General features: G+C 35.2%; 1 protein-coding gene across 1 annotated transcript in view; it reads right to left on the bottom strand.

The window, feature by feature from the left end:
* The window catches only part of LOC5568611 (repressor of RNA polymerase III transcription MAF1 homolog), a 34187-nt gene extending 11956 nt beyond the window's left edge, over positions 1-22231 (bottom strand). Inside the window, exons 1-3 of the mRNA XM_021847097.1 lie at positions 21605-22231; positions 11143-12162; positions 3917-4194 (exon numbers count right to left, since the gene is read on the bottom strand). Of these exons, the coding sequence (XP_021702789.1) occupies positions 3917-4194; positions 11143-11487 (623 nt within the window). The 5' untranslated portion in view covers positions 11488-12162; positions 21605-22231. The remainder of the gene's footprint in view (positions 1-3916; positions 4195-11142; positions 12163-21604) is intronic.
* Between the last annotated feature and the right edge of the window lie 3565 nt (positions 22232-25796).

Here is a 25796-nt window from a genome sequence, read left to right as displayed (position 1 = left end):
CACGAAATCCCATTTTTGCAAGGTGTACTTTTATTCTTGTGATCCTTTTTTATACAAGTTTTTTTTTTATTTATTATTAAATTGTGGTCTTTGGCTTTCACTATTCTTAGAAAGACACAAGTCTTAGCTATTTTCCTTTTTTTTTTAGTTTTAATTTAAACTTTTGAACGAATGAAAAATGAATGAAAAATAATAATATGAATAATAGGGTAGAAGTACCAATTATGGCTATAGTACCAATTATGGCAATAGTGGGAACAAAAAGAGATTATTCTTATTGTTTCACTGGACTATAATGGCTTATATTCACAGGAATGATTAAACTATTTGTTTTTGATGGTAACTAAACCTTGAAAAGAACATTCGTGCAATAAGCTTCGAAAAATGAACATTTGAAAATTTTGCCTCACATAGAGTAAGGTGGGGCAAAAGTTCGACCTTAGTGGTATAATCAAAGTTTCCAGGAAAATAATAGCAGATGAAACAAAACAAATACCATACAGCGAACCTTCATCATATTGGCTATGACTTTGCTGAACAAACTTGTGTCAAAATATTTACCCATTTTTAGTTATAACAGTTTCAAAATTGATTGTCTTATTCGAACTTTTGCCCCACCGGTGGGGCAAAAGTTCGAATCTAGTGTGGGGCAAAAGTTCGTTGGCCAAAACACAAAATATCAATACTTTTATGCCAGGCATACTTTCTACCAGCCGTAAACTTATGTTTGCCGAAAAATACACACTAAATTTTCATCAAAAAATGCCCAAAACAGGGTTAATTGTAATACACCCAAAAAATAGCAGTTTTTCGCAAAACTAAGGGAAATGTAAAATTTTGGTGACATTTTTCGTACGATCAGGCAAATTTCGCTAAATTTGAAGATAATATGTAGATTTTAGGAAATTTGAAAAAAAATCCGTGGGTTTATACATGGGTCGAACTTTTGCCCCGCAGATTCGAACTTTTGCCCCGCTATGGGCTAAAAATTGATTCCAACTATTTATGGAAAATCTAATCCACGTCAAAGCATCCTTATGATAGGCCTAGAAACGCCCCTACATAAAATATTGAAAAAGATTTTATCTTCATTTGGTTCCATGCATCGAAAGTTTGACCAAATATTACAATATTTACGTCGAAAAACAACAAATAGCCATAACTTTTCCAAATCTCAATCGATTTTTATGATATTTGGAGTGAAAGTCTCTTACTTGAATAGCATTCGAACCACCATGACATTTCTAAGTATTGATTTGATTTGAGCTAGAAATCTTAGAAAGAAACTCTTGCCCCACTCGAACTTTTGCCCCACTTTACTCTATATGTCACCTTCTTAGCAGTTGGCTAAGGGACCTCCGTTACGAAATGTATGTTTTCATCCGGATAAACTGTTTCAACCGATGAATGTATGTTACCTAGTGAGAACAAATGAATAAATTTAGTTGGTATGCAACCAATTCTACTGTTTTAAGTTGGAAATCGTGTTATTTCCACTATGTCGATAACTGGTACAAAGAGTGTATGAGAGCCCAATTATGGCAATACTCTGGAGGCGGTTTGTTTACATTTTTTGATCAGTAAAATAAAAGAATTAAAGCTATTTTACGGTTGACTTCCACGACGGGACGGTTCGGTAAGGCATTATCTTCATGTTTTGTACTCAATTACTAAGATTTTTCAATCACACGTTCGAAAACGTTCGCGAGCGGAAGATGCTAATTTCATGATAGAGAGGGGTTTTCAGCGACACTCGATTTTTGAATTTTCCCTCTTTTTCCGTTAAAAATTGGCACTGGAAAGGTAATGTGAGATCATTAATGCTGTTTTGTATCATAATTTGCATTTACACTACATTTTGACTTCTTTTTCGAAAATTAATTTTCTCATCGCAAAAAATTGATTTAACATCTATTTAACCAAAAATTTTTGGAAAATATTATGAGCGGTATCTTCATTACATATTAGCGTTGCATTATCATTCGCTCTTCATGGCGTTTGAGTTCATTTCGTGCAAATATTCAATAGTCCATAATTGGTACACTTTTATGTCGAATGCTAGGAACGCTATTGCCATAATTGGTACAAAGACAATGCTTTTTAAAATCCATTTTTAGAAGCTTAAAGTCAATTTAGTACTAAAACTGTTTAAATCAACAGATTCGCAAGGCTTTAAACTAGTAATTGACACCAAAAAGTCATGCTTGCGTTTTAGAAACGCGGTTACAACTTGATTTTTATTACTACTGTTGACATATTGCATCCATAATTGGTACACCTACCCTACATGTAATCAAATTTGCCTTTCCTTTGTTTTCGAATCAGAAACCTCATTTAAACCACGCACACGAATAACATCAGAAACCAAAATAAGCATCAAGAGATTTTACTTCGATCTGTTTGTGCCAGTGCTCTAGCTTTCTCTTCTATCTTTTTCGTTCGTCATTTCGATCTCTTCCAGTCCGACGCTCTGGCTCGGCTGTGCTCAAATTCAATTAGTAAGCGTTCATTTCATCTTCCAGATGTCAATTGAATGATGACATGACTAATTTTATTGATAACGTAGGGCCAAACAGATTACGAAACAATAGTTAGTTCGAGCTAGTTCAAAGAGCGTGTCAATATTATTTAAACGGAGCTCAAATACTTGTAATGATAATTTTCCGAGAGAACTGGGCCTTCATGAGTTTAGGCTGAGTTGAAAGAAAAACCATAAGTTAAGAGTGTACATGATTAACGCAGCTGAGCAACACTGCTGAACTCTTGTAATGGTTTTTCTAATTTTAAATCACTCCCTTATCATGTGGCTTATTTATTTCTCGGACTGAATATGGAACATATGGCAATGAACTTTGAGTTTAGGTCAAATTTCCAGGACAAACAATACCTATTTTTCAGTTGTCAATGCAGCTGTGCCAAACAAATGATTCGTGTAATCTTTCGCCCAACATCATGTAAAATTCATGCCAGCTACGATAGAAATTTTGAATTAATATACAACCTGACACTGTGACCGCAGGTTTCGAGCGTCTTTTCCATTTTTCGCTAGTATAGGTCTGACTTAAAACTACGAAACCCATACTGAAGTAAAGTAATACACAATCAAAACAGTGTATAGATATGTTTGTATAGAAAAAGAATGAAAATGAACAAACAGGAAGAGAAGCAAAACACGGTCTGTTTTGTCTCGAAAAGAAACTGTGCATGGGTCGCGTAAGGTACATACTGATGACGGAAAGTAACAGAGGGATTTTGATCAATTCTCTTTTAGATTGATGAAAATGAACTTTGAAGTTGAAATTGGAATTTACATGATTGTCAACATACTTGACCTAATATTTTGCAAACAATGTTTATTTGTCTTCAAAAATGTCAGAAGATAAAACGTATATATTTTAATCTGCTATAAACTTAAATGAATAAAAAAATAAAACTTTATTTTGTAATGGTTACGTATTTTGTTGTGTGGCAGTATTACCCAATCTAACTGAGGTCAAACCAAATGTTTAAATATAGATAGAGGCTTCGATTTTGAGGTTGCCCATGTAAAACACATCATAAATGTCCATCAATGAAACGTTCTGTAGATGGACGTCAATGTAACAGTGACGCATACAAGTTTCACTATCTTTCAATGCTGCGCAGCATCGAAATAACCATACAAGGCATCGGTTGCCTGAGCGCTCATTTCTAGTCGACCTTCCAAAATAATTATGTACCGCCATGCGGGGTGGCATTGGTCCTAGGGGGTGACTTTGACCGCCCTTTTCGATGCATCTCTTGACTAGCACGGGAGGCAAAAAAACTAATCCATGACCATCCAGTGGCTATTTATAAAGTCACCCTTATGGACCAATGTCACCTTGCACGACGGTACCCAACAGTGTAATGTATGTAACTTTAAGTCGGTACTTACTTGATGGCCCGGCAAGTGAAGAAGACGATACGCTTCAGCTTCTTGTTGTAGAAGAAGTAGTTGAACGACCACAGGCAGCCCGGTTCCCCAAATGGGTCCGAGTTCAGATCCGGATTGTAGCTGTAGATGTCACAGTCGTTGAGGGAAATCTCATCCTCGATCGTGGACCAGAGGGCGGAGCGGATCTTGTGATACTGCTCGCCGGCCACTGCCGAGAGGTTGCCCTCGATCGAGTTGAGAACCCACTGGAGCGAAGGTTCCTTGCTGAACTCGTGGCTCTGTAAGCGATAGTAAAAATCATAGGGAAAACGTATTATTAGTATGAAAGAATATTTTCGCTTAGGGGTAGGGTGATGAGCTGGTTTTTGTTCGAAGAAAACCGGTCAGAGAAAACCGCACCCTACGTCTGCGACCACCAGCTGATCATAGACACAAAATATGTAAACTGGTTCATGTTCATCTGCCCTCCGCTGATTACACTCCATGCATCATCATTGAACAAGGACAGAGAACGAAGGTTAATAAATACCAACAAACACATAATACTGAGACCAAAAACAGAAAATAACATTTCGTATTTCACGGAATACAAGCAAATGTAATACTCTTGCTATTTTCTATCGTCCATCGGCATTGGCTGAATCCATAAGAGACACAAAATTTGATTGGACGCCGTCCACAAATTACATAACGCTGGAAGAGGGTAGGCTAAACGTTAAATGCTTACACAACAAAATTGAATTTTTTCATACAATAGAACAAATTTCAATTTTAGCGTTACGTAAAAAATTGGACGTTGCCTTATTGAATATGGTTTACATAGTGTATTCTGTACCTTTTCGCTTTTGTTGCCTCTCAATCACTAACTTTTTTTCTGTGGATAACATATAAGGGACTATTATACTTCAAATCGTCATTTATTTCGATTTTTCTGATTGTTATGTATTGAGTATGGGAGACTTAAAAATTTGCCCCAAATGATCCACTTGCCCCACCATGGTGGGGTAAGTGGATCACCATTAAAAAAAATCTGTTCTCGAAACAAATGTAGTGTGATTATGTTTAATAAGAATGATATTACCCTCGTTCTTGTTATTAGTGCTAGTAATGTTACATTTTAATAATTTAAAATTAAAAAGTAACTTTATTTATTCAAGATATAAAAAAAGTATGTATGTATTAGTTCATACTAATTTGAACAAAAAAAAAAAAAAAAAACATTGTAACTAGAAAAATTTGGAGAAAATTCATCCATTTATACGCATAAGTTATACAGAAGTATTGTAGGATTATTCCTAACGATATTTTCAAAAAACACACTTGGTTTAAAATATTAGTTACATTTACTTTTGAATACCAAACTGAAATCCTTCTATTTTATTTATGAAAATATGTGTATCATCTGTCTAGAACAATTTATATGGTTAAATAAGGTACTATACTATGCTTTCGATTGGAAAATTAGTATATTTTGCTCTTTTACAACTAACCTTAGATAAACCACGAAAATTTTCGTGTAAATTTTGAAATTATTATTCGTTTTATATTTTTTTATACCAGAAAGGTTAAAAAAGCTTTTAGGTGGATTAATTCAAATTTTCTATGGTCAATTTGACAAATTCAAGCTGCGAACGGAACAAAATAAAGGAAAACAACATTGTCGGATATTAAAGCTTATTAAAACTCACGTAAGCAGTCTGCCAATAGATGATAATTATACTTGATCCACTTACCCCACCCCATTAAAAAGTAGGGGTAAGTGTACCATGTCCAATATATTTGTATTTATTTACATAAATTACATATTTTTCATTGTGAATCATTCAATTATAACTGAAATGCTTACCATGTGTCGAAAAAAATAATAGAATTCAATTTTAGACAGAGATACAATGGATTTTTGATTGATGGAAAACAATTTTCAAATTAATTACTTTTTGCAGCTAATAAGTTTGCTTGTGTTAGTGTACGTGTAGTACCAGTTTTGCAATAGTATCAATGTGGGCGTAAGAATATAACCTAAAAAGAAGCAATAGTGCGAAAACTTTCAACATATTCAAGTATTTATGCTAAATATTGACAAATGATCCACTTACCCCACTGATACACTTCCCCCACTGTACCTTATATAAGAAACCGCACGTCTGAAAATCAGGGACCAAACAGCAACTAAAAGGAATCGATTATGAGCCAGGAGATAAGAGTTATCATAAAGATCACTCAGATAATCCGAACAGACATTTCTCTAAGCATTTTAAAGTTTTTTTTTAAGGTTCTTCATGCCTTTACAATGTATGTTTTTTTTCATGATTTTCTCTATGAATTTTACAGAAATTACTTCAGGTAGTTTTTTTCATGTATTACTCTGAAGAGGCTCATTTAGTGGTTCTTGTACAGACTTCCTAAGGAATTCCTCCAAAATTTTATTTTATGAAAGTATTTAAGAATTAAACTCAGGCTTTATAAAATTTAACGATCATTTACACACGAACCATAATTTTATCCCATTTATCCGCCTGCATTCATGCAACACGCACGACATTTATCGTTCGTAGAAGATAACGTGCCATAAACAAAAACAAGAAAGACACACACCACCCGATGTTTGGCGCCGATCACTGTGTGTCAACACTTGTAACATTCGCTGACCCACTCTCATCCTGGTCAAGAAACAGAGGCGAATATTTTTTTATTTTCTGTGCTATGTTTGCAACCAAAGGGGTGTTCAATGGTCCAATAGATTGGTTATCAAAGGCTGCATTACCAGAAAATATGAAAGTTATTACCAATTTTATGCAAAACATAAATCACCCGAATGGCTCGATACTGTTGCAGTGAGAGTTGTTACTATTGAACGCTCTCGTGCCACGTACCAAACGAGAGAGTGAATGTTTACTTTCATAGGGCTCTCCGAATGCGAAGCGCCACGAACTGTTATGGTTCGCGAACTGTTATATGGTTCGATCGGCTTATTCGGATTAAAACCCAAACACTGATTAAACTTGGATAAAAGGATAACCACAAAGATTACACCAGGGGGTTAGAAGGAGATCATGTAAAGATTAATTCCAAACTTTCTCGAGGAAGTGCCAAGTCCTCCAGGAACATTAATTGATTGTTCAAGAATTCTCTACAAGATTTTCTTCTGAGATCTTTCCTCCAATACCTTTTTAGATTACTCTACAAGAGATTCCTTTATAAAATCCTCTATCGATGATTTATTCCATTTTTTTTCTCAGAATTCAGTAGAAAAAGTCCAAAAAATTGCAGAAGATACTTCTCAATAAATTTAAAGTACTCTTTGATGCAACTTCTGTAGTAATTCCTGACGACCTCCGAACTAAATTCTGGAATCTTGAGGAAATTTCTGAAAATTCTTCATATACATTTCCAACTTAATTATACCGCAGAATTATACCAAAAATTATCAATCGAATTCCTGGTTATCCCGCAGGATTTCCTGAAAAGTATCGGTCAAAATCCGTGAAATTAAAAAAAAATGTGTAGGAAAAACCTCAAGAATTACTGGAATAATAGAGACAATATTTTAACAATTTCTTCAGAAATTGCTAGAACAATCATCCAAGAATTCCCTCTGTAATTCCAGACATACTTCTAATATATCCTCCGAAAATATTCCCAAGGATGTTTTTGGCATTTTATCCAGTTGAAGAATTCTTTTATTCAATTCGTAACGTAGTTGTGAAAGCAATTATTTTGTTTCAATTGGACAAAATTTAACATTTTTATTTCATTATTTTTTTCATTCAAATTCGTGTCACATAAGGAAATTGCATCTTGAAGGGACTATCCCGTTTTTGGCATAAAGGCCTTTTAACATAATGGTCATTTGGCATAATGGACGTTTGGCATAAAACAAAGAAAATCAGAAAAAAAGTGCTACTTAAAAGAGCAGCTTGTGTTAAAAAGAAGTGGTAATCATCGATGAAAATGTTAGTAGTTACAATGCAAATCTCTAATTTACCAATGTAATTAAAAAGAACAGTCTACGATCAAAAGAAGGGGAAATCACATATGAAAATGTTAACAATAATAATGCCAAAAGCATAGCAGTATTCTCAAATTACGGTAACAGGAAAGTGTATTGTATCCATAAAAACTTCTCTTCAATTCAATTTTCAATGATTATGCTAGACATCCATTATGCCAAACGGCTTATGCCAAAAGACTTTATGCCGGATGATTTTATGCCAAACGGCGTTTCCCTTAAATTGTCAATACTTTTCACAAAATAAACAGTTATTTACGTAGTTTTAAATATTGTGCTCTGCAAGATAAATCCACATAATGCGATTATCTGAAAATGTCGATATATCGTCGTAGTGATAATAAAAATCCCCAAATGTTTCTGATTAAGTAAATTAGAAACATTTGCATCCTTGAAGAACGAAAAAATCCAAGCTAACATCACGCAGAGAAATGATAGCTTTTTAAAATAATAAATATTATTTTTGTTTTCAATAAACCTTTTCAGTTTGTTGCTATTAGAAAATGCGTTGAAACAACAATATTTTTTATCAGAATAAAACACAAATATTGTTGAAGCCATCCTTACAAAAAAAATGTTGAAACAACAAAAGAAAAACTTTAGATCAAATGAAAGTTTTATTTGTTTCAATTTCCTTCACTGTTGATTACATTTATAATACGTATAACATAAAAAACTGGTCCGTCATTTTGGTTTTGATTGGAAACGGCGAGAATGTGGATATTTCTAGTGCGTTGAATTAGACCAGTGGTTCCCAAAATGGGCGAATTCGCCCGCCTGGGTGCGATTATCAGGCTCAAGGGGGCGAAAATTTGTGAAACAGAATTTGGGGAGCGAAAAATCCAGAAAGGGGGCGAAAAAGCTAACACGGGAGCATTTGAAAATAATTATTCATAGCCTTTGCAGGACACACATCTGAAGGTTAATCAATTCCAAACTTCGGAGACGAACCAACCAACGGCTGAAAGTCTCAATAATAAAGATAATAATAAATTCCAAACTTAAATATGTCATGGACTATGTTACCTTTTACCGTTATATCTCTAATCATGATCATTTTAAAATTATGATATACAACACTAGCTGATTGTCAAACACTAAATGTTTGTGAAAAACATGTCGGAATGTTCAAGTCGGAAAAATAGTCACAAATAATATTTGAAACACACAACATATTTTGAATTTTTTATATAAGGGAACTTTGATCTAATATTTCAAGTAATGGCATCCAGCTTCATACGATAAAAAACTGCAGTACCCATTTTGATGTTTAGCTTGTACTCATTCTTATCAGTTCCTAAGGCACAATTCATTTTAGAAACATTTTTTTTAAATTTGGCGGCTAAAAATCGGGTTCCAACGATAAAACCGCTTGATGTCGAGGACGAAAAACACTCTGTTTAAAAAAAGAAATGAAGAAATACCAGAGATGCCTTTGATTTGAACCTTATGTGTTTCGTGGATTAGCTGTCCACTGTTAATTGTTCTTATTAGTATCTTCAACTACTTGACTTGAATAATGGTTGTTAGCAATGAGTTTACGTGACGTTAACAATAAAATTACAATTACAAAAAAGTAATTGCTGGAAATATCTCTGGACAAATTCTTGTAGCAATCTTTGGAGATATTTCTTGACAAACCCATGGTAAAATGCTTAATAAATATGAATAATCTTTTATCCTGGAAGAATTATTGGACTAAATGGAAGAAATCCTGGAGGAATTTAAGAAATATTTTTTGAGGAACTTCTGAAATGCATTCCTGATGAAAACTGGTAGAAAAATCCTTAAAGAAGGAAACATTTCTCAACAAATCCCTGAAGCAGTTCTTAGAGGAAGCATTTTAAAATTTACCGGGAGACTCCCTGAAAGAATTTCTAGTGCTCGCGTAACAATTCTAAGGGACCAATGATCGAATCGCAAACAAATCGGATTTGGATACCATTCGATAGCATCTCCCAACACCTACAAACTATACACACATAGTTAACAAAATCATAAAATTTACCGTTATAAACCCGATTTTTAAAACGGCCATTAATCGCTTTTTTCCAAATCACTAATTGGCTCCCTAAATTTTTCCACATCTTTTACAGTTTGCAGAATAAAATCGATTTCAAACTTGTAGTAAATCGTCACTCAACGAGCAAGAAATCACATTGATTGATTTCTCGCGTTGAGTATCATACAGGCGTATCTGCTCTGCAGTGATCGATTTCTCTTCGTCGATTATCTCTGTTCATAGTACACGAAGTTCAATCGATTTTAGCAACATTTTACGATTGAACATGATGAAGGACAACGAGTTCTTTCTACTGAAACAAAAAAAGCAGTTAAGGTGAAGGTAAATCGAAGCCAAACCTCACATTTTCAAGAGCACAAATCTGGAGAACCAAACATCCGTTTAAACTGAAAACTTAATCGATTGGTCACTAGCTGGTGGTGACCAATCGATTAAGTAAGTTATTAAGTTTTCAGTTCAAACGGCTGATCGGTTCTTCAGAATTGTGCTTTTGAAATTTTGAGGTTTGGCTTCGTTTCATCTTCACCTTAAAAACAGTCACCCGGCTAAGTAATTGGTTAAAGAGAAAATCGATGAAGAGAAATCTATCTTATGATACTGAATGAGAGATTTGAATTCTAAGAAATAGGAATTGAAAATGTGGTGAACAATATTCACATCGATTTTGTTTCGGAATCAACGATCTGAGGATTGGCCCTTTTCAATTGCTACGCAAGAGTGCAGGTTTTAGAAAGTCCCTGAAGGAAAACTGAAAGAGCAATTATTCAAGTATTCATAACAATCAAATCATTTGAAGAGAAACTACCATCGTTAACATCAAATTGCTTAAACCTGAAACTTTGCCGAAGCGGTCTGCCTCCCTAAACTGAAGGAAATCAGCCGCAATAAAAACCAAATAGAGTTTTCAACTTGTTTACCAGCTGGGTATTGCCTAGATCGTTTGTGTTGTTCGTCCACAACAGGCACCTATAATTAGAAGAGAGGTGACATTCGTTCGCCTCACACAATCTGCCGTTGTCGTCATAAACGAAAATACACAGTGCTTAAAGCGTTTGTTTGGTTCTCTCGCGACAGCAATTCGAACAAACCCGAATCGTCAACTTCAAGCTGTTTACGCTTGATTTTGAATTAGTCGAAATCTATCGAAAGATCATTTACACGAATTGAAATCATATATAGATACATCAGACTTACCTTCGCATCGCTGAAATCGTAGTCCGGCTCGAAGGCCGAGTTGAGCGTTGCAATCAGATAGAACAGGGTCTTGCGCGAGATGGTATCGCACAGGGTGGCCCCTTCGTCTCCGGACAGCGAACTACGGAGCAGCTGGGGCGAAAAATCCTGCAGGGTTTGCGGCGGCGAAAGGGCCTGCAAATCGGTGGGCGCCTGCTCCGAGGTGAACCGCTTGTACAGAGCCTTATCGTTGCCGGCCATCTTGCAGGAATAGCTCTCGATACGACCGTGAATCGTAGTGTCGCCGGTCATGATATGAAGGGCGTTGTTGATCGCCTCAAAACTAGTGCTCTCCAGAAGTTTCATTTTGACCAATCGGTTGCGACTGTGCGCTATGCGATGAATTGATGGGAAAATGTAGGTGTTTGTTTTGTGGCGAGCTTGACCTTTAGAAGTGGTATTGGTATTTTTTAGAGACTTCTTGCTTATGTAACGGTTTTTTTATAGTAGCGGATAAGTAGTTGATTTTAAATTTATTTTGAACAATTTTCTACACCCTCGAACGATGCCTTTATGCTTACAAAACTAAGCTAGTTTGCTGTTTACAGCAGCAAAATCCTCCACACAGCGGAGATAACTCGTTTAACAACAATGGTGGTGCACACTCGTAGCGGCCAACAACTGCGGAACTGAGTACTTGACCATCTTGGGCGATCGCTCTCTTATTAAGCTGTTGTTGACTCTGGCGATTCTGAACATGGTCGTCGGGTGGACACAGAGTCTCTTCTTTAATATCTTGGTACTGGCGATACGGCGACTTCTGAAGTTCTGCGTACGCTGCGGGCACATTTAATATGGATCGATACTTGGCGGTAACTTTACAAGCTTACCGCTGGGGAAGTTCAGACACTCTGTTCGTCGGAAATGTAAAACAAACCAATCACTATTAAAATCCTTTAGGGTCTTTTTTGCTCCAGTACACTGTCGAGTTCAACTCGTTTGTTCTTCTTCAATTCTTTCACTTGTTAAAAGCGCCACGTTCTGAAAAAAATATAGAGAAATATAAAAAGATTAAAATCAGGTTAAAAACAGAGTGAATCATATAAATTGAAGCCCCATAATATCTTACTGGATGGCTAAGTCCTTCGATTCTTTCACAAATTCCTAATGAAATATCTGCACATTTTAAATCAGATCCTGCAAGAATTTAACCAGTAATTTCTATAGGGATATCTACAGAAAATATTCTAGAGATCCTTCTCTGGATTTCTGCCAGATAATTATTCCACTGATATATCTTGAAATTATTCCAGAGATGCATCCAGATATTTATTGAAAAATTTGAAGATCAATTGTTCTAATTAATTTGCTTTCAATTACATACATTTATCCAATGTATTTTTCGCGACTTACATTCTATAATTCTTAGAGAGAAAACTTAGAGAGTAACCTAGAAAAAAGTATGTAGAATCGCATAAGCATGAGCATGATTGACCGCCCGCAGTTGCTACTCCGTTATTGCAAGAACAGCTGTACAGGGAACCAACAGATGCTACTCAGGATCAGTAGCATCTTCAATGTGTAAGTACTGGTGCTCTCATTATTATAACAAACAATACCGGCGCCGGCTGCGTCCGAATGCAGGTCAATTTGGGAATGGGAGGGAAATGTTGACGTGTTACTTGCTTTATGGGAGCCGAGGAGTCCTCTGCACTTCCACAAGTAAACACTGGGAGTTTGGATATGGGAAAGGATTCGTTTTGGTAAACGATAAATATTTTTTTTTTTTTTTTTTTTTTTTGTCGGTAGCGATAGGGGTAGTACTGGCACTCTTAATCTGCCCTAAGCTCCTTCCCAGCATTTGCTTTTATAAGCCTCTATTGCGTTCATCACACAGACGTTCCTAAGCAATGTTGCTCAAATGGTCACTGTGTACCCTAGCAGCAATCAGCCCTTACCGTAGTTTTGCAGTCTAGTAGTTCAGACTACTATCAAACTATGAGAAGGCCTGAAATGCTACTACAGTGGTTAAAGTGAAGAACGAAATAGTTTTATTAAAAGGTCCTCATTCCCCATTTCATTTCGTCATTCACTACCGTCACTTTTATTTTCGACACTATCACGTATATCACCGATTATCACTCATCAACTTTCGTAATACACTTCAGATATACTTTCCATTATATCACACTTTTCACATCACACCATTTTCATATAAATTCATTGTTATTACCATTTACCATCTGTTGGCATTACTAAGTAATTAAAAGATATTCAATTTAAATGTTTCATTGTTTTTGTTGCTGTAGAGTCATTACTATTTAAACTACAATTTAGCACTATCAAGAAAGTTACAGTAAACCAAAATCACTTCGATCCATTCTTCTGCACTCGCTGTCATTATTAACACTTTTATCATGCATGTTTGAAGAACTAGGCAATAATGTTTATATTCAGAGAAATGATTGCAAAATGTATTATGGCCTTTATTAAATTAGTAGAGTTCACATCATTATACTTCATCATTATTATATTTTAAACAAAACTATCAGAATCACTTCCAATTTCGTTTTCAAATTTTCATCACCATAGATTTTATTATAAAATCACTATTAGCACCCTCACAATCACTAAATTTAATAACAACGAGTGTTACGCGCAGTTCCACCAAACACCCATTGTTATGTTGCATTATAAAACGATTGATCACACGTTAGCTTCGAAACTTAACAATCATTACTGATTAGTACAAAGGATGCTACAGCTCGTGTAAACGAACTGAACCATCTACAACCAGCACTGTTTTATAAGTAACTAATGAGCCCTGGCGGTCCCTCCGTTCGAAGAGGACCTGATAATATGCCGAAACATATTAACAGATCCTCCGCCTGAATGCAGCCGTTTCATGATAAATCATGAACCGTTAGAGGTGTGCCAAAGTATTGGGAAGGTGATATGTTTCACAGACGGGTATTATTATGGTGCACCTTCTACTTTGGCACCGTCAAACCCTGTGATCGTGGCCAGGGTTTTGGTAAACGATAAATATATAATTTTAAATGAATACGTGAACATATACACGGATGATCGATACCGATAGTGCGGTTACTATGCGAACCGGACACGATCCAAATTCCGTCGCTCGCCCACAAAGGAGCATGCAACAGATTCAACGGATCAAACACTACTCTGGAAAAAGTCTACATACTACATCGGAGGAATAACTGATATAATTTATATAACATTCTCTAGTAGAAAACCTAAATAAACTTAGAAGATACTATAAGAAAAATTCCTGGATGAAGTTAAGTAGACTTCCGTAAATAAATCCCTAGAAAAAATGATAGAGGAATTTTGAAAAAGTTTCTAAATAGATTCCATATGAGAATTTCCAGAGCAATGCTTTTGAGAATTCGTAAAAGATATATCGAAAAAAAAACCGAGCTGAAAATAACTAAAAAAAACTGTTGGAAAAATCAGGGTAGGAACTCCTGAAGGAATTCTCGAATATTGATCTCCCTTTGCTCCTATCCGCAACCCGGTGCACGCGCCCTGTTTGGTCTTAATGAACTTCGTAGATGATTACAAACCGTCAATGGCATTTTTCCCATTTTCCATATACTAATGCACATTGCACATCCAAGGGTCTGATTGTGCTCTTAACCCACCCTCAGTTTGTAATCTTCTCATCAGCTTGAAACAATATTTTCCTGAAGTATAAATTATTTCAATGAATGATAACCGTATTATGCAGTAGTTTGACTAGGATAACTAGACCACAATATTCAAGAAAAATCGATTATTGTGATAAAAACATTGCCATTGTTTTGAAGTTCATGCAACCTCTAATCTTCACTACAAATACAGCGATCAAATATTTAAAATCATCGCTCTCTGGAAATAATAATTCCAAGCTCAGGGCTTAACAAAATCGATCATCCATTCAAAAATCGGTAAAGCTGTAAATATTTTATCCAAATACTGAATATATGTCAAGAGAATCCACATGTGGGCTTCCATGCGTTCCCAAGGAAGTCTCCAATGATTTTTTCAGACATTCTTCCAGTGATGTCAGAGGATTTTTCAAAAAATACTGGATACGTCGTTACAAAATCCTAGAGGCATTTTCAAAGGAAACCTTATGGAACTTATGTAAGTTTTGAGGAGAATCTTGTCTCTAAAAGAACTCCGAGACTTTTGAGAATGTCTTAGAGAAATTACTAATATAATCGAAAAATAACCAAATGAGTTTTAAGATAATCTCCTGTAGGATTTTCTGAATAAATTTCTTTAAAAACATCTGGAAGAAATTTCTGTAAGTGTGATAATCTTTACTGAAATGTTGGAGAAATTGCTAAAAAAATAACCTTATAAGAATCCTAGGTCGCATTTATTGAGGAATTCCGGGAAGAGTTATCAATAGATTTCCTCAGAAAAACCTTAGGTATTGAAAAAAGCTTTACAGAGAGGGAAGGGTGAGGGCTTCTAAACCACCTGAAACACGATGGACGTCATATATTAAACATTTCAAAGCAATCTTTGCAATATCTCCTAGAGTAACAACGGGGGAAATTGGAGGAAGAATCAGAGTAAAAATATTTAGATGAAATCCTTGAAAACTCTTTGGAATACTAAACATTGTGAAAATAACTGGAACACACACAGACGAAGTTGCACAAAAGTGAGCTTTGTTGGACCAACACATTATGTTTGTAATTTTACCAGATTCTGAAAAACTATGCTCCTGATTTCGTGTAACTTCGTTAAGTTGTAATTTTGGGGTGCTCAAAAAGTTTCTGGAGCAAATTCTGGAGAAATTACTCTAAGCTTACATTAATGAATGTTAGCCCTTTACTGGCATATACCAGATTTGCTGGTATGTCTGAAACATACTTTTTAGGAACTTGTAATCAGAAGATACAGTGTCTTTGTTTGACAAATTGAGACATGAATTTGCGAAAAAAAAAATACGCGTTCTAGTGAGACTTGAACTCACGACTCCGTGTACGCTAGACCGGCGCTCTAACCAACCAACCTTATGATTCTGCGGAATAGAACGCCAAACTGAATCCAAGTACACTAACTATCAACACGTCGCGAGCGTGTTGGGGGTTTGGCATCTAAGTCCGAAAGAGATATGGATTTGCGAAAAGAGACTCATAAGGTAGAATCATAAGGAACGACGACATGAGTGATTGGTTTGACCAGACATTTATATAAGAATATTTCAAAGACTTTTTTGAATTACTTGTGACATTATGACAAGTATTATTGCTCAAATATTACTCGAAGATCTTTTCAGTAGTTTGTTTTGTAATTTTCCATTAGCTTTCTAAGTAATTCTTCAAGAATTTAGTTTTAGATGCTTTCAAAAATTCAATTTGGATTATTTCTGAGGATAACCAAATACAGATCGTTTCAGACATTTTTCAAGAAGTCCCAGTTCTCCAGAAATTTATCAATTGATTTCCCTAGAAGTTTCTTCAACATTCCCGTTAAGAGCATCATCAAGAATTCAAAATCCCTTCTAGAGTTCGCTATTTTTTAATTAAAATTTTCCAATGTTAATCATCCAGAGATGTCTTTATGGAAATAACAAGAAATTTTTTCAGATTTCTTGGAAGGAAATTGAACAAAAAATCCACTAAGTCAAGTCTTAGAATTTCTAAAGAAAATACTTATGTGAGTTCTAGGTATGTCTGAATGAATTTTTACGAGGATATCTGAAAGAAGTATTGGATTCTTGATAATTTGATTTTTCGTAGGATTTTCTTGATGAAGATAACTGAAAACTAAACACTCAAATAATGTCCTATAAGACTTTATGGAGAAAATTCTTTAAGAAAGCCAGACAGAATAACTGTAATTGCTGTAGTATTAACCGGTGTGAAGCCTTGAATGAAGTTTTAAAGACTCCATGGAAATTTGGAAATAATAATTGAAAAAAATATTAGACAAATATTTCAAACACAGCAATCCTATTTTGAAGAAAAACTGGACATTTCGAAAAAAAAAAAAAATCTTTGGGAGCTTTATGAGGAATTCCAGTTTAAATTTATTGAGGAATTCTTGAAAAAGTTTACCATGCCCACACAGTTACGGATCACCCACAGTGACGGATCACTTTGGCGTTCAACATCGGATAACTCGCTTGAAACACAAACGTTGACGTAAAACATATTTTTCCCATGTCATACTATTTGTCTTCTACCATTTATAATGTTAAGCACAACATTCAACCGCTAAATAACGATGTATTTGACAAATGTTTAGTTGGTACCACACAGCTATCATTATATGGCCGTTTTCTGTAAGAAGTGCCGTCAGCATTCATAAGCTCCCACAGGTGGTAAAGTTCAAGTGTTATAGCATAAAACATGCTCGTTCGCTTCGATTTAGTACGAATTCATCTTTGAAAAACATTTTTCTTGATTGTTGATTCTAAATACCGAATATTAGCACTTCTAACTAGTGATCCATAATATGGACTAAGAAATGATTGTTTACCACGGTTATGGATCACTTCCAAAGAATGCAGATTTCTGCCCTTTTAAGCATTGTATTCGACATTTTCAGACAAAAGCACTAAGGATAAAGCTAATAAAAAATCAAGGTTTGTAAATTTCATTGTTTAGCAGACAAAAATGGGTAGAAAACTTGGTGTAGAGCGAAAACAGTACATGTATCAGTTACTACAATGCAGTATCACAAAAAATGGCATTTCACCCTTATTTCCAGCTCAAATACTTCTATTTTTTGCAGTAATATGTGATACATTTTTAACTTTCGCCAAATTATGCAATACAGATGCATTGAGTTGAAAATCTCTTGATTTTGCGCACTGATCCGTAATATGTCACAATTTGATCCATAATATGAAAATTGATCCATAATATGGTTTTCAGAAACCGATACAATTTTTAATTTTTATGCAATCTTATGTAAAAATTACACTCAAAACAGTTTACTAACTGAAGTTCCAATTTGAAACGATTCAATTCGTGCTTTTAAATTACAATTTTACGTTTTCCATGTAGTTTTATTGAATTTTATAGGTTGGACTCCACACTATTTGATCCATAACTGTGGGGTCATGGTACAACTTTATCAAATAATACCAAAAGAAATATTTGAAGCTATTTCTGAGAGTAATCGTGGATGAAATAGAACAAAAATCCCTATGAAAAATGAACAAAACATCGGCATTGGAAATGTCGGTAAATCTCCTAGAAGTAACAACTGAAGAACTCGGTAAAAGAATCAGCATAGAAAACATCTGGAGGAATTCGAGGGACACTCGCTTCAGTTTTTTTTTTTTCAGAGTTTGCTATGAATCCTTTTTCCGTGTTCTATGTAAAAAATCCTGGAGGTAGTTGTAACGCAGTTCTCTAGGATTTTTTTTGACAAAACTCTGAAGAAATTCATCTAGGCATCCCTTGAAAAATTGCTAATATCCTCCCTGTAAATGTTCTTGAAAGTATTCCAGAAGGAATCTCTGTAGAAATCACTAGAATTCATGGAGCATTCCTTGGGATCTGAGAAAAATATCAATAAGAACTTGTGGAATAGTCGCATAACAGTCTCTGAAGATTTCTCTGAAGCCTCTAAAACTTTGCACCATGATTTACGGGAAGCAGTTTTATATACTCATGAACGGCACCAAACTGGAACTGGGAATTATACTTGCCCTTTACCAATTTACCAATTTTAAGTTTTGCTTTCTTACCTAAACATGTTTCATGCTGAAGCGTTTTTTAGCTTTTTATTTATTTATTGAAAAGATTGAAAATATGACATATTCTACTATGTATAATTTCCATGATTGTGGCCGAAATTTCATGAGAATTCCTGGTTGAAAAAGTTCCCTGATAATTCCTATTGAACAACCATTATTGGTAAACTGACCCTTTTTTAGGTAGTATAAACCCTGAAAAACACAGATTTTGCACCGAAGATTTCTTCAGGAATTCATTAAGTGATTATTTTCCATAGAATTCCTCCAATAATTTTTCCTGCGGAATTTATCTACAATTTTATTTTGAATGTCTCAAAAATAATTTGACATGATTTTTTCCTTCCTTAGCCGAGTGGTTAGAGTCCGCGGCTACAAAGCAAAGCCATGCTGAAGGCACAGACAAACAGACGTAACACTTAGAACAGATCTCGATCAAAATCATAGTCACAAGGACATGTACGTCCAATGCTAAAATCGGCGTGTTTGGCCAGGCCAACAGGTGGCGGTAGTGTGTAAACGTCAAACACGAGCAAAAACAATGCGAGCGCTGCGGGTGGCGGATTGGCCACCTACCATATTTTTGAATCGATCGTTAAAAAGGTGGTCGATGGACAATGATGAGAGTGTGACGTCTGTTTGTCTGTGCTGAAGGTGTCCGGGTTCGATTCCTGGTCGGTCCAGGATCTTTTCGTAATGGAAATTTCCTTGACTTCCCTGGGCATAGAGTATAATCGGACCTGCCACAAGGTATACGAATGCGAAAATGGCAAGTTAGGCAAAGAAAGCTTTCAGTTAATAACTGTGAAAGTGCTCATAAGAACACTAAGCTGAGAAGCCAGCTCTGTCCCAGTGGGGACTTCAATGCAAAGAAGAAGAAGATGATTTTTTTTCCAATGAAAACCACAGAAATGAAATGAAAGATCATTAGGAATTTCTCAAAAAAATAATTCAAAAATCGTTTTCGCTTAAGTCCTAAGTCCTCCATGATTTCCCTAGGCCTAGAACATCCATCAAAATTTACGTTTTGAACATCTTCTAAAATTCAACTAATAACTTCTTCAGTGATGCCTCCAAAGATTTCTCAGGGTTTTGTACAACATTTTTTTCAGAATTTCTTATAGCTTTCACATGGGAACTTCTCTAACGATACCTCCTCGATGAATGTCAAGCAAATCCCAAAGTAATCTCTGATTTAACATGTGTAAGTTCTAAAGTCACCATTAATTAACAAGGATCTCTAAAAGATCTTCTTTTGAGGAAGTTTCAGAAAATTTCCTAGATAAATTGCTAACATAATTGAGAAGAACAAGAAACATATCTCAGGATAATATTCCTCACGATTTTTCAAAGGAATACCTCGAAAAATGTCGGACGTAATCCCAAAAGGTGTTTGTTTAGGAATGATCGGAGGAATTACTGGAGAAAACTGGTGGTTTGAACTCTTAATAAACTTTAGAAGATTCCATAGGAATTTTCGAGAAACTCCTTGAGAAATGTTTGAAAACACTGCAGGAGTAATTCTTGGAATATTGAAGTTGTTAGAGTTTTATGATGAATCCACAGGTTGAATTTATTGAAGAATGAATTTCTGGAAGAATTCTTATTAGATTTATCGAGGAATATCTCCAAGAATTTTTGTTTCCTGGGAGTGAACGTGGATGGAATCCACAAGAAAAGGCGGAGGAATTCTCACAGGTTTTTTTTTTTTTTTTTGGAAAAATCCTAAAACTATTTTTTTAAACTATTGTTCAAACCTTCGTGGATTTTCTCGGAAGAAACACTGAATGAATCATTGGAAGGTCCACTAGTGTAGCAATTGGATAATTCGATTGAAGAATAAGCAGAAAAATATCTGTAGGAAATCTTAGGAGAGTCTCTGCAAATTACTGGAGGTTATTAGCTTTAGAGTGCTCAAGAATTTCCTGGAGCTAACTCTGAAAAAAAAAATCCTCTAGGCATCCTATAAAAAAATGTTGAGAGATAGGAGAAATACTTCATTTTCTGGAGAGATTCCTGTAGGAGAGCCGTTGAAGGAATCCGAACAGAAATTTTAGGAAGAACCTTAATGGCTCAAGTAGGAAAAACTGTCGGTGAACTCTCTAAAGAATTTTTGGAAAGAATCCTTGCCTGGTAGAGCTCTTTATGTCAATTTTCTACTATGTATCTATTTTTTGTATGATTTTTGGCAAGATAAGCCTGACAGTATTATAGATTTGTAATTTAATTTGTAATTTATTTAGTAACAACGATACCCTGGCGGTTTTACCATTTTTCAGGTCAAGGAAAAATTAAAATAATTGATGAAGTACTAGGATAATTTTAGAAGCTTTTACTCGAGGAATCTGAGATGAAATTCTTAAAGAACCAGATGAATAATCGAGCTATAATCTCTGAAAGTAGCCTGTTTTATAACTTCCATCAGGATTCACTTCAAGCAGAATTAGGAAACAATACCTTAGAAATTATATTAAATAAAGTTTTTAGAGGCAAGCATTGATATAGTCTGTTTTTAAAAAGAGACCTGCTATCAGCCCTGCAATTTGAAGCAAAGGAAAAGTTACTGAAAAATTTCAGAAAAAAAAAATTAGGCGAAAATCAATATTATACTGTGAAATAGTTCATTAACAAAACAATTTTTGGCGTTCATTGCCATAGTGTTTTAAATTTTGGTGTTAATTCAGACCTAATTCCTTAACACAATTCCAATAAACGCTGTAATAATTTGTGTGATTGTAACCCATCACTTACCTCTCTGATGATGTGCAGTGATTTCTGCTTCACTTCCTAAACTTTCTTCTGGCTATCGTACTTTTTCCCCCTTTATATTCGTCTATAAAACATTCACAAACTACCGCGTCACTTTTTTGCCTCCACTAACACGCTTCGGCTTTCTGCTCTAGCTTTGAGTCATAATACACAAAAACGCGCACACAATCAAAGCATATTTTCGGCGAGCGATCTTGAATATTTTTGTCAACACACGCAATACTCCTCTCCTCTCTTCCACTCTTCAGGTGTGACGACTTTCTTGAATGAAACAAACCCACAAGACACACGCACACAACCGTAGCAACTGGATCCACCACAGCTACATATAGATGTACAAAGACGACTTGAATTTTTCCATCATTTTTGCTGCTGCTGAGCTCTACCGAGAAGCGACCGAACTTGAAAACGATTTTTCCACTATAAAATCACGATTCCGGCGAATCACTCTGGTACCATTCGATTCCACAACTTTCGATTGGCACTTTGCGCAACAATTGGACCACTTTCGAGCGCGATTCAAACCGTTTGGATGCTATTTTTGTTTTGGGCGAGAAAATTTACGAACCGACCTCGGACGAAGCTTTGACTGAATTGCGAGGAAAACGACGAAGATTGTTGAATGAAGTGCTTAACTGCTTACAGTAGTGGACTCTTTCTGTCGCATGGGAGCGACAGAGACGAAAGAATTAAAACCGAGAGCTGTTGGTGCTTGAAAGGCCTTTTCGAGGGGGTCGATTACAAACAACGAAAAATATGTTATTAAAATAATATCTCAGACAAACGCACCAAACTCTTTAATAACAGTCTTTATTTATGGCGTATTGGCTGTTTAACGAGAAACTTGCGACGATCGACGTGCCACCATAATTCATATAACCGAGGGTATTAGAACTAACTTGGAGGTGATCATTTTGCAATTTGGAGGTTAAAATCATCTCCAAACACTAGCGATTTTGCGGTGGGATGTTGACGTTTGATCACGAATTGTGCACATAACAAATGCAGTAAGAAGAGCGGGACTACACTCAGAAACACGAGTAGTCACAGAATTACTAATATTTTGTAAATAATGACTATTTTCTTTCATTCTGTAGGGAATTTTATTCCTGTTTGTCAATTCGCCTGGGTTGAAGCATCGCTATGCTAGGCAGATAGAAAATAGTCATTAATGCATAAACTTTAGTAATTCCGTGACTATTTTTTATTTCTGAGTGTACGTCGAATCGATTTGGTGTCTTCGACGCACTTTCAGCATGAGATGACGAATAAGCACAGATATGGGGCCTTCCTTAGCCGAGTGGTTAGAGTCCGCGACCCCAAAACAAAGTCATGCTGAAGGTGACTGAGTTCGGTTCGGTCGGTCCAAGATCTTTTCGCTAGTGTTGGGAGGTGATGTTAACCTTGAATGGAATAAACCATTAATGTACGTTATATTGTATATTGTATCGGATGCAGCGTATTGTAATTGAATGTCGAAGCAACACTATTTTTGTTTGAATATACAATTCAAAAACAATATAATATATTGTAACAGAACACTGTATTGTTTTTTATTGGTTTTATAAATACCTTACAATTGTGGACAAATTCTTGTTTTCACGTAAAGCAACTATTGCTTTTTTTATGAAGCTTGGCTGAAAGAAGTAAACAAAACAAGTTCAGAAAGCAAGAAATGTTGAGTGAAAAATATTCAAAAAGTGAAAACAAGTAGTTTTGTAGAAGTCACTTGACATTAGCTGTAACGACTAATGTAACCATGGTCCTATCTTTACTTCCATAGGAGTTAAAATTCTTTTGCTACTGTTGGCACGAATATCCGGTAAGTTGAGGGACAATCCATACAAAATACAAATTCAATACTTTTCACTGCCAATTGAAATACAGTTCGTTGAATTGTTTTGATATTGTACAACAATACACAAATTGCTGTTCAAGACAATACATGAACAATACATCGTGTTGTTTTTTAAAATGAATGTATGAAAAAATATCTATATTTGTATTGTTACGATACTTAACAACCCATACATCATTTTGGAAAAATCTCAAATACCATACAGTTAACTGTTTAAAACTGTGTATTGTCATTTTACAATGGACCGATGCACGAGTTCACTATCTGACGTTTGAGCGGTGCCGTGTTATTTACGTGACCATGGAAACCAGTGAATTCGGCACCACTCAAACGTCAAATTTGTGAACTCGTGCATTGGTCCATACTGTATTGTACTTCCAATGTTTTGAATGGTACCGTTACAATACGTAATATTGTTTTTGTATTGTATTTTTTATCTGGGTATATAGAGGTTAAGTAAAGGTTAAGTAAAGTCTGTTCCACTGAGTATATGGCCGCTTCTTTTTAATTACTGTGGCTCCCATAATTGTTATAGCGATAAGCATATGCATGCATCTAGGTGATCTGTGTTATATTAGACAACACTATCATCCTAATTTGGTATAACAAATTTAAGATTTTATTAACATTTTGATAACAACATATTACATTGTATGCTTCAGAATGATTTGTTCAACTCTTGTTCCATTAAAATGTTTGTTTGGTTATGCACAAATACGTTGAAAACCCAACGAAGTCAGGAGAAATGACCGCAAAAATTCTTAAATGTTTAAATTCCGAAACAATAATTTTACCTTGTAAAACCTTGTAAAGGCACCGGTCCAAGCAACCAAAAGTTCAGATAAAAGGGCATGTTTTGGCAAATAATTAATCAAACTTCAGTTCACATAAAATTCATTTAAATTTCTTAAATAGAATAATGTTTACCATGAAGTATGGAAAAAGTTGCTCTCGAACTTTTTCTGAACTTTCTATTTGTTTTAAAGTGCATTCGAGTTTTGTTAGTAACCGTTATGTTCTCTTCCAGCGATATAGTTTCATTCTACCAAAAGTGAACTTTTGAGATCACTGCTTAAGTAAAATCCGAGGTTTATGAAGAGAAATTCACTCGCAAGTTTATAATTTGACAATCTATCTGCGGTTATGGAAGAAAAAATCATTGGTTTTTATCACTGGAGCAACAAAATGAATAAGTTTACAAGGGAAAGCGTTTATAAACTGTTTTTTTCAGCCATTCAATCTCACAAATGTGCCGTTAAGTTCTGACCCGATTTAGCAATATGCAATTACAGTCGTGATGTCATAGAATGATATCCCAAGAAACAATTTTTGCCTTAAGAAAAGTTTCTCAGAACTGTTTTATTAAACTATTGGTTGCTTAATAATCAACTTAAAACTATTAAAATAAAACTATTATTCGAGCTGTTATAAGGTTTCGACGCTTTGAATTTGACATATACACGACGAAACACGTGTCAAATGTACAAATTGAAATTGAAACTGCGAAAAGAAACCACGTGCTCCGGTGGGGATCAAACCCACGACTCCCTAGTTATGTTTGTTGAAATGATTCGCCAACATTATAACTGCAACATTTCCAATGTTAGTTATTACATCATGGGACAGCAATTGCATTTCTGCTCTGTAGAGTTTACACCGCTCGTTATTTGTTAAGAAAATCGGGTATGACGTTGGATAACTCTTCGGGAGTAATCAAAAGGAAACCTTCAATAACCTTCAATTTAGAAACTTTTTCATGTGGATACATATCTCATGTTTTATGTTTTGAACTAGCTTTACATAGACATTCCACGAGATTTCCGTACGTTCTCTTATATTGGAACTTTTCAATCAACGTCTTCCTTTGAATCGGCTGTCCGAAGTAAACATATTAATATCGTAATATTGCCAAATATATAGGTTGCCAAACCTTTTTTTTAGAGAAGTTCCATGATTTGGCCATGATAATAGCTCTTAACGCTTTGAGTATACTGTTTCTTGAATTATCAGCACTTTCTAATGAGAAACTTTTCACTTGCCCCACGTGATTGGAGAATTTACGGTGTTTAAATTGAGTTATTTTTTGGTCTATGTCGAATTAATTCCAAAACTTTTTTTTTATTGCAGTTTAAAACTGTCAGAAGGGACAACTTAGAAGTGGTACAGAAAATTATTTTCCGCAACTTTTTTCCGCTGAAAATATTAAAATAAGATTGCACGCCGCCAACTTGTTACGGAGTGATAGTTGACAGGTTACCAATCTTTCGCTCTATTATGCAATAATGGCTGAAAAATCTCACAAATCTCTTACCTAAC

The sequence above is a fragment of the Aedes aegypti genome, chromosome 2, assembly GCF_002204515.2.
Source record: "Aedes aegypti strain LVP_AGWG chromosome 2, AaegL5.0 Primary Assembly, whole genome shotgun sequence".
Taxonomy (NCBI): Eukaryota; Metazoa; Arthropoda; class Insecta; order Diptera; family Culicidae; genus Aedes; species Aedes aegypti.
This window is presented reverse-complemented; position numbering and strand designations above follow the sequence as displayed.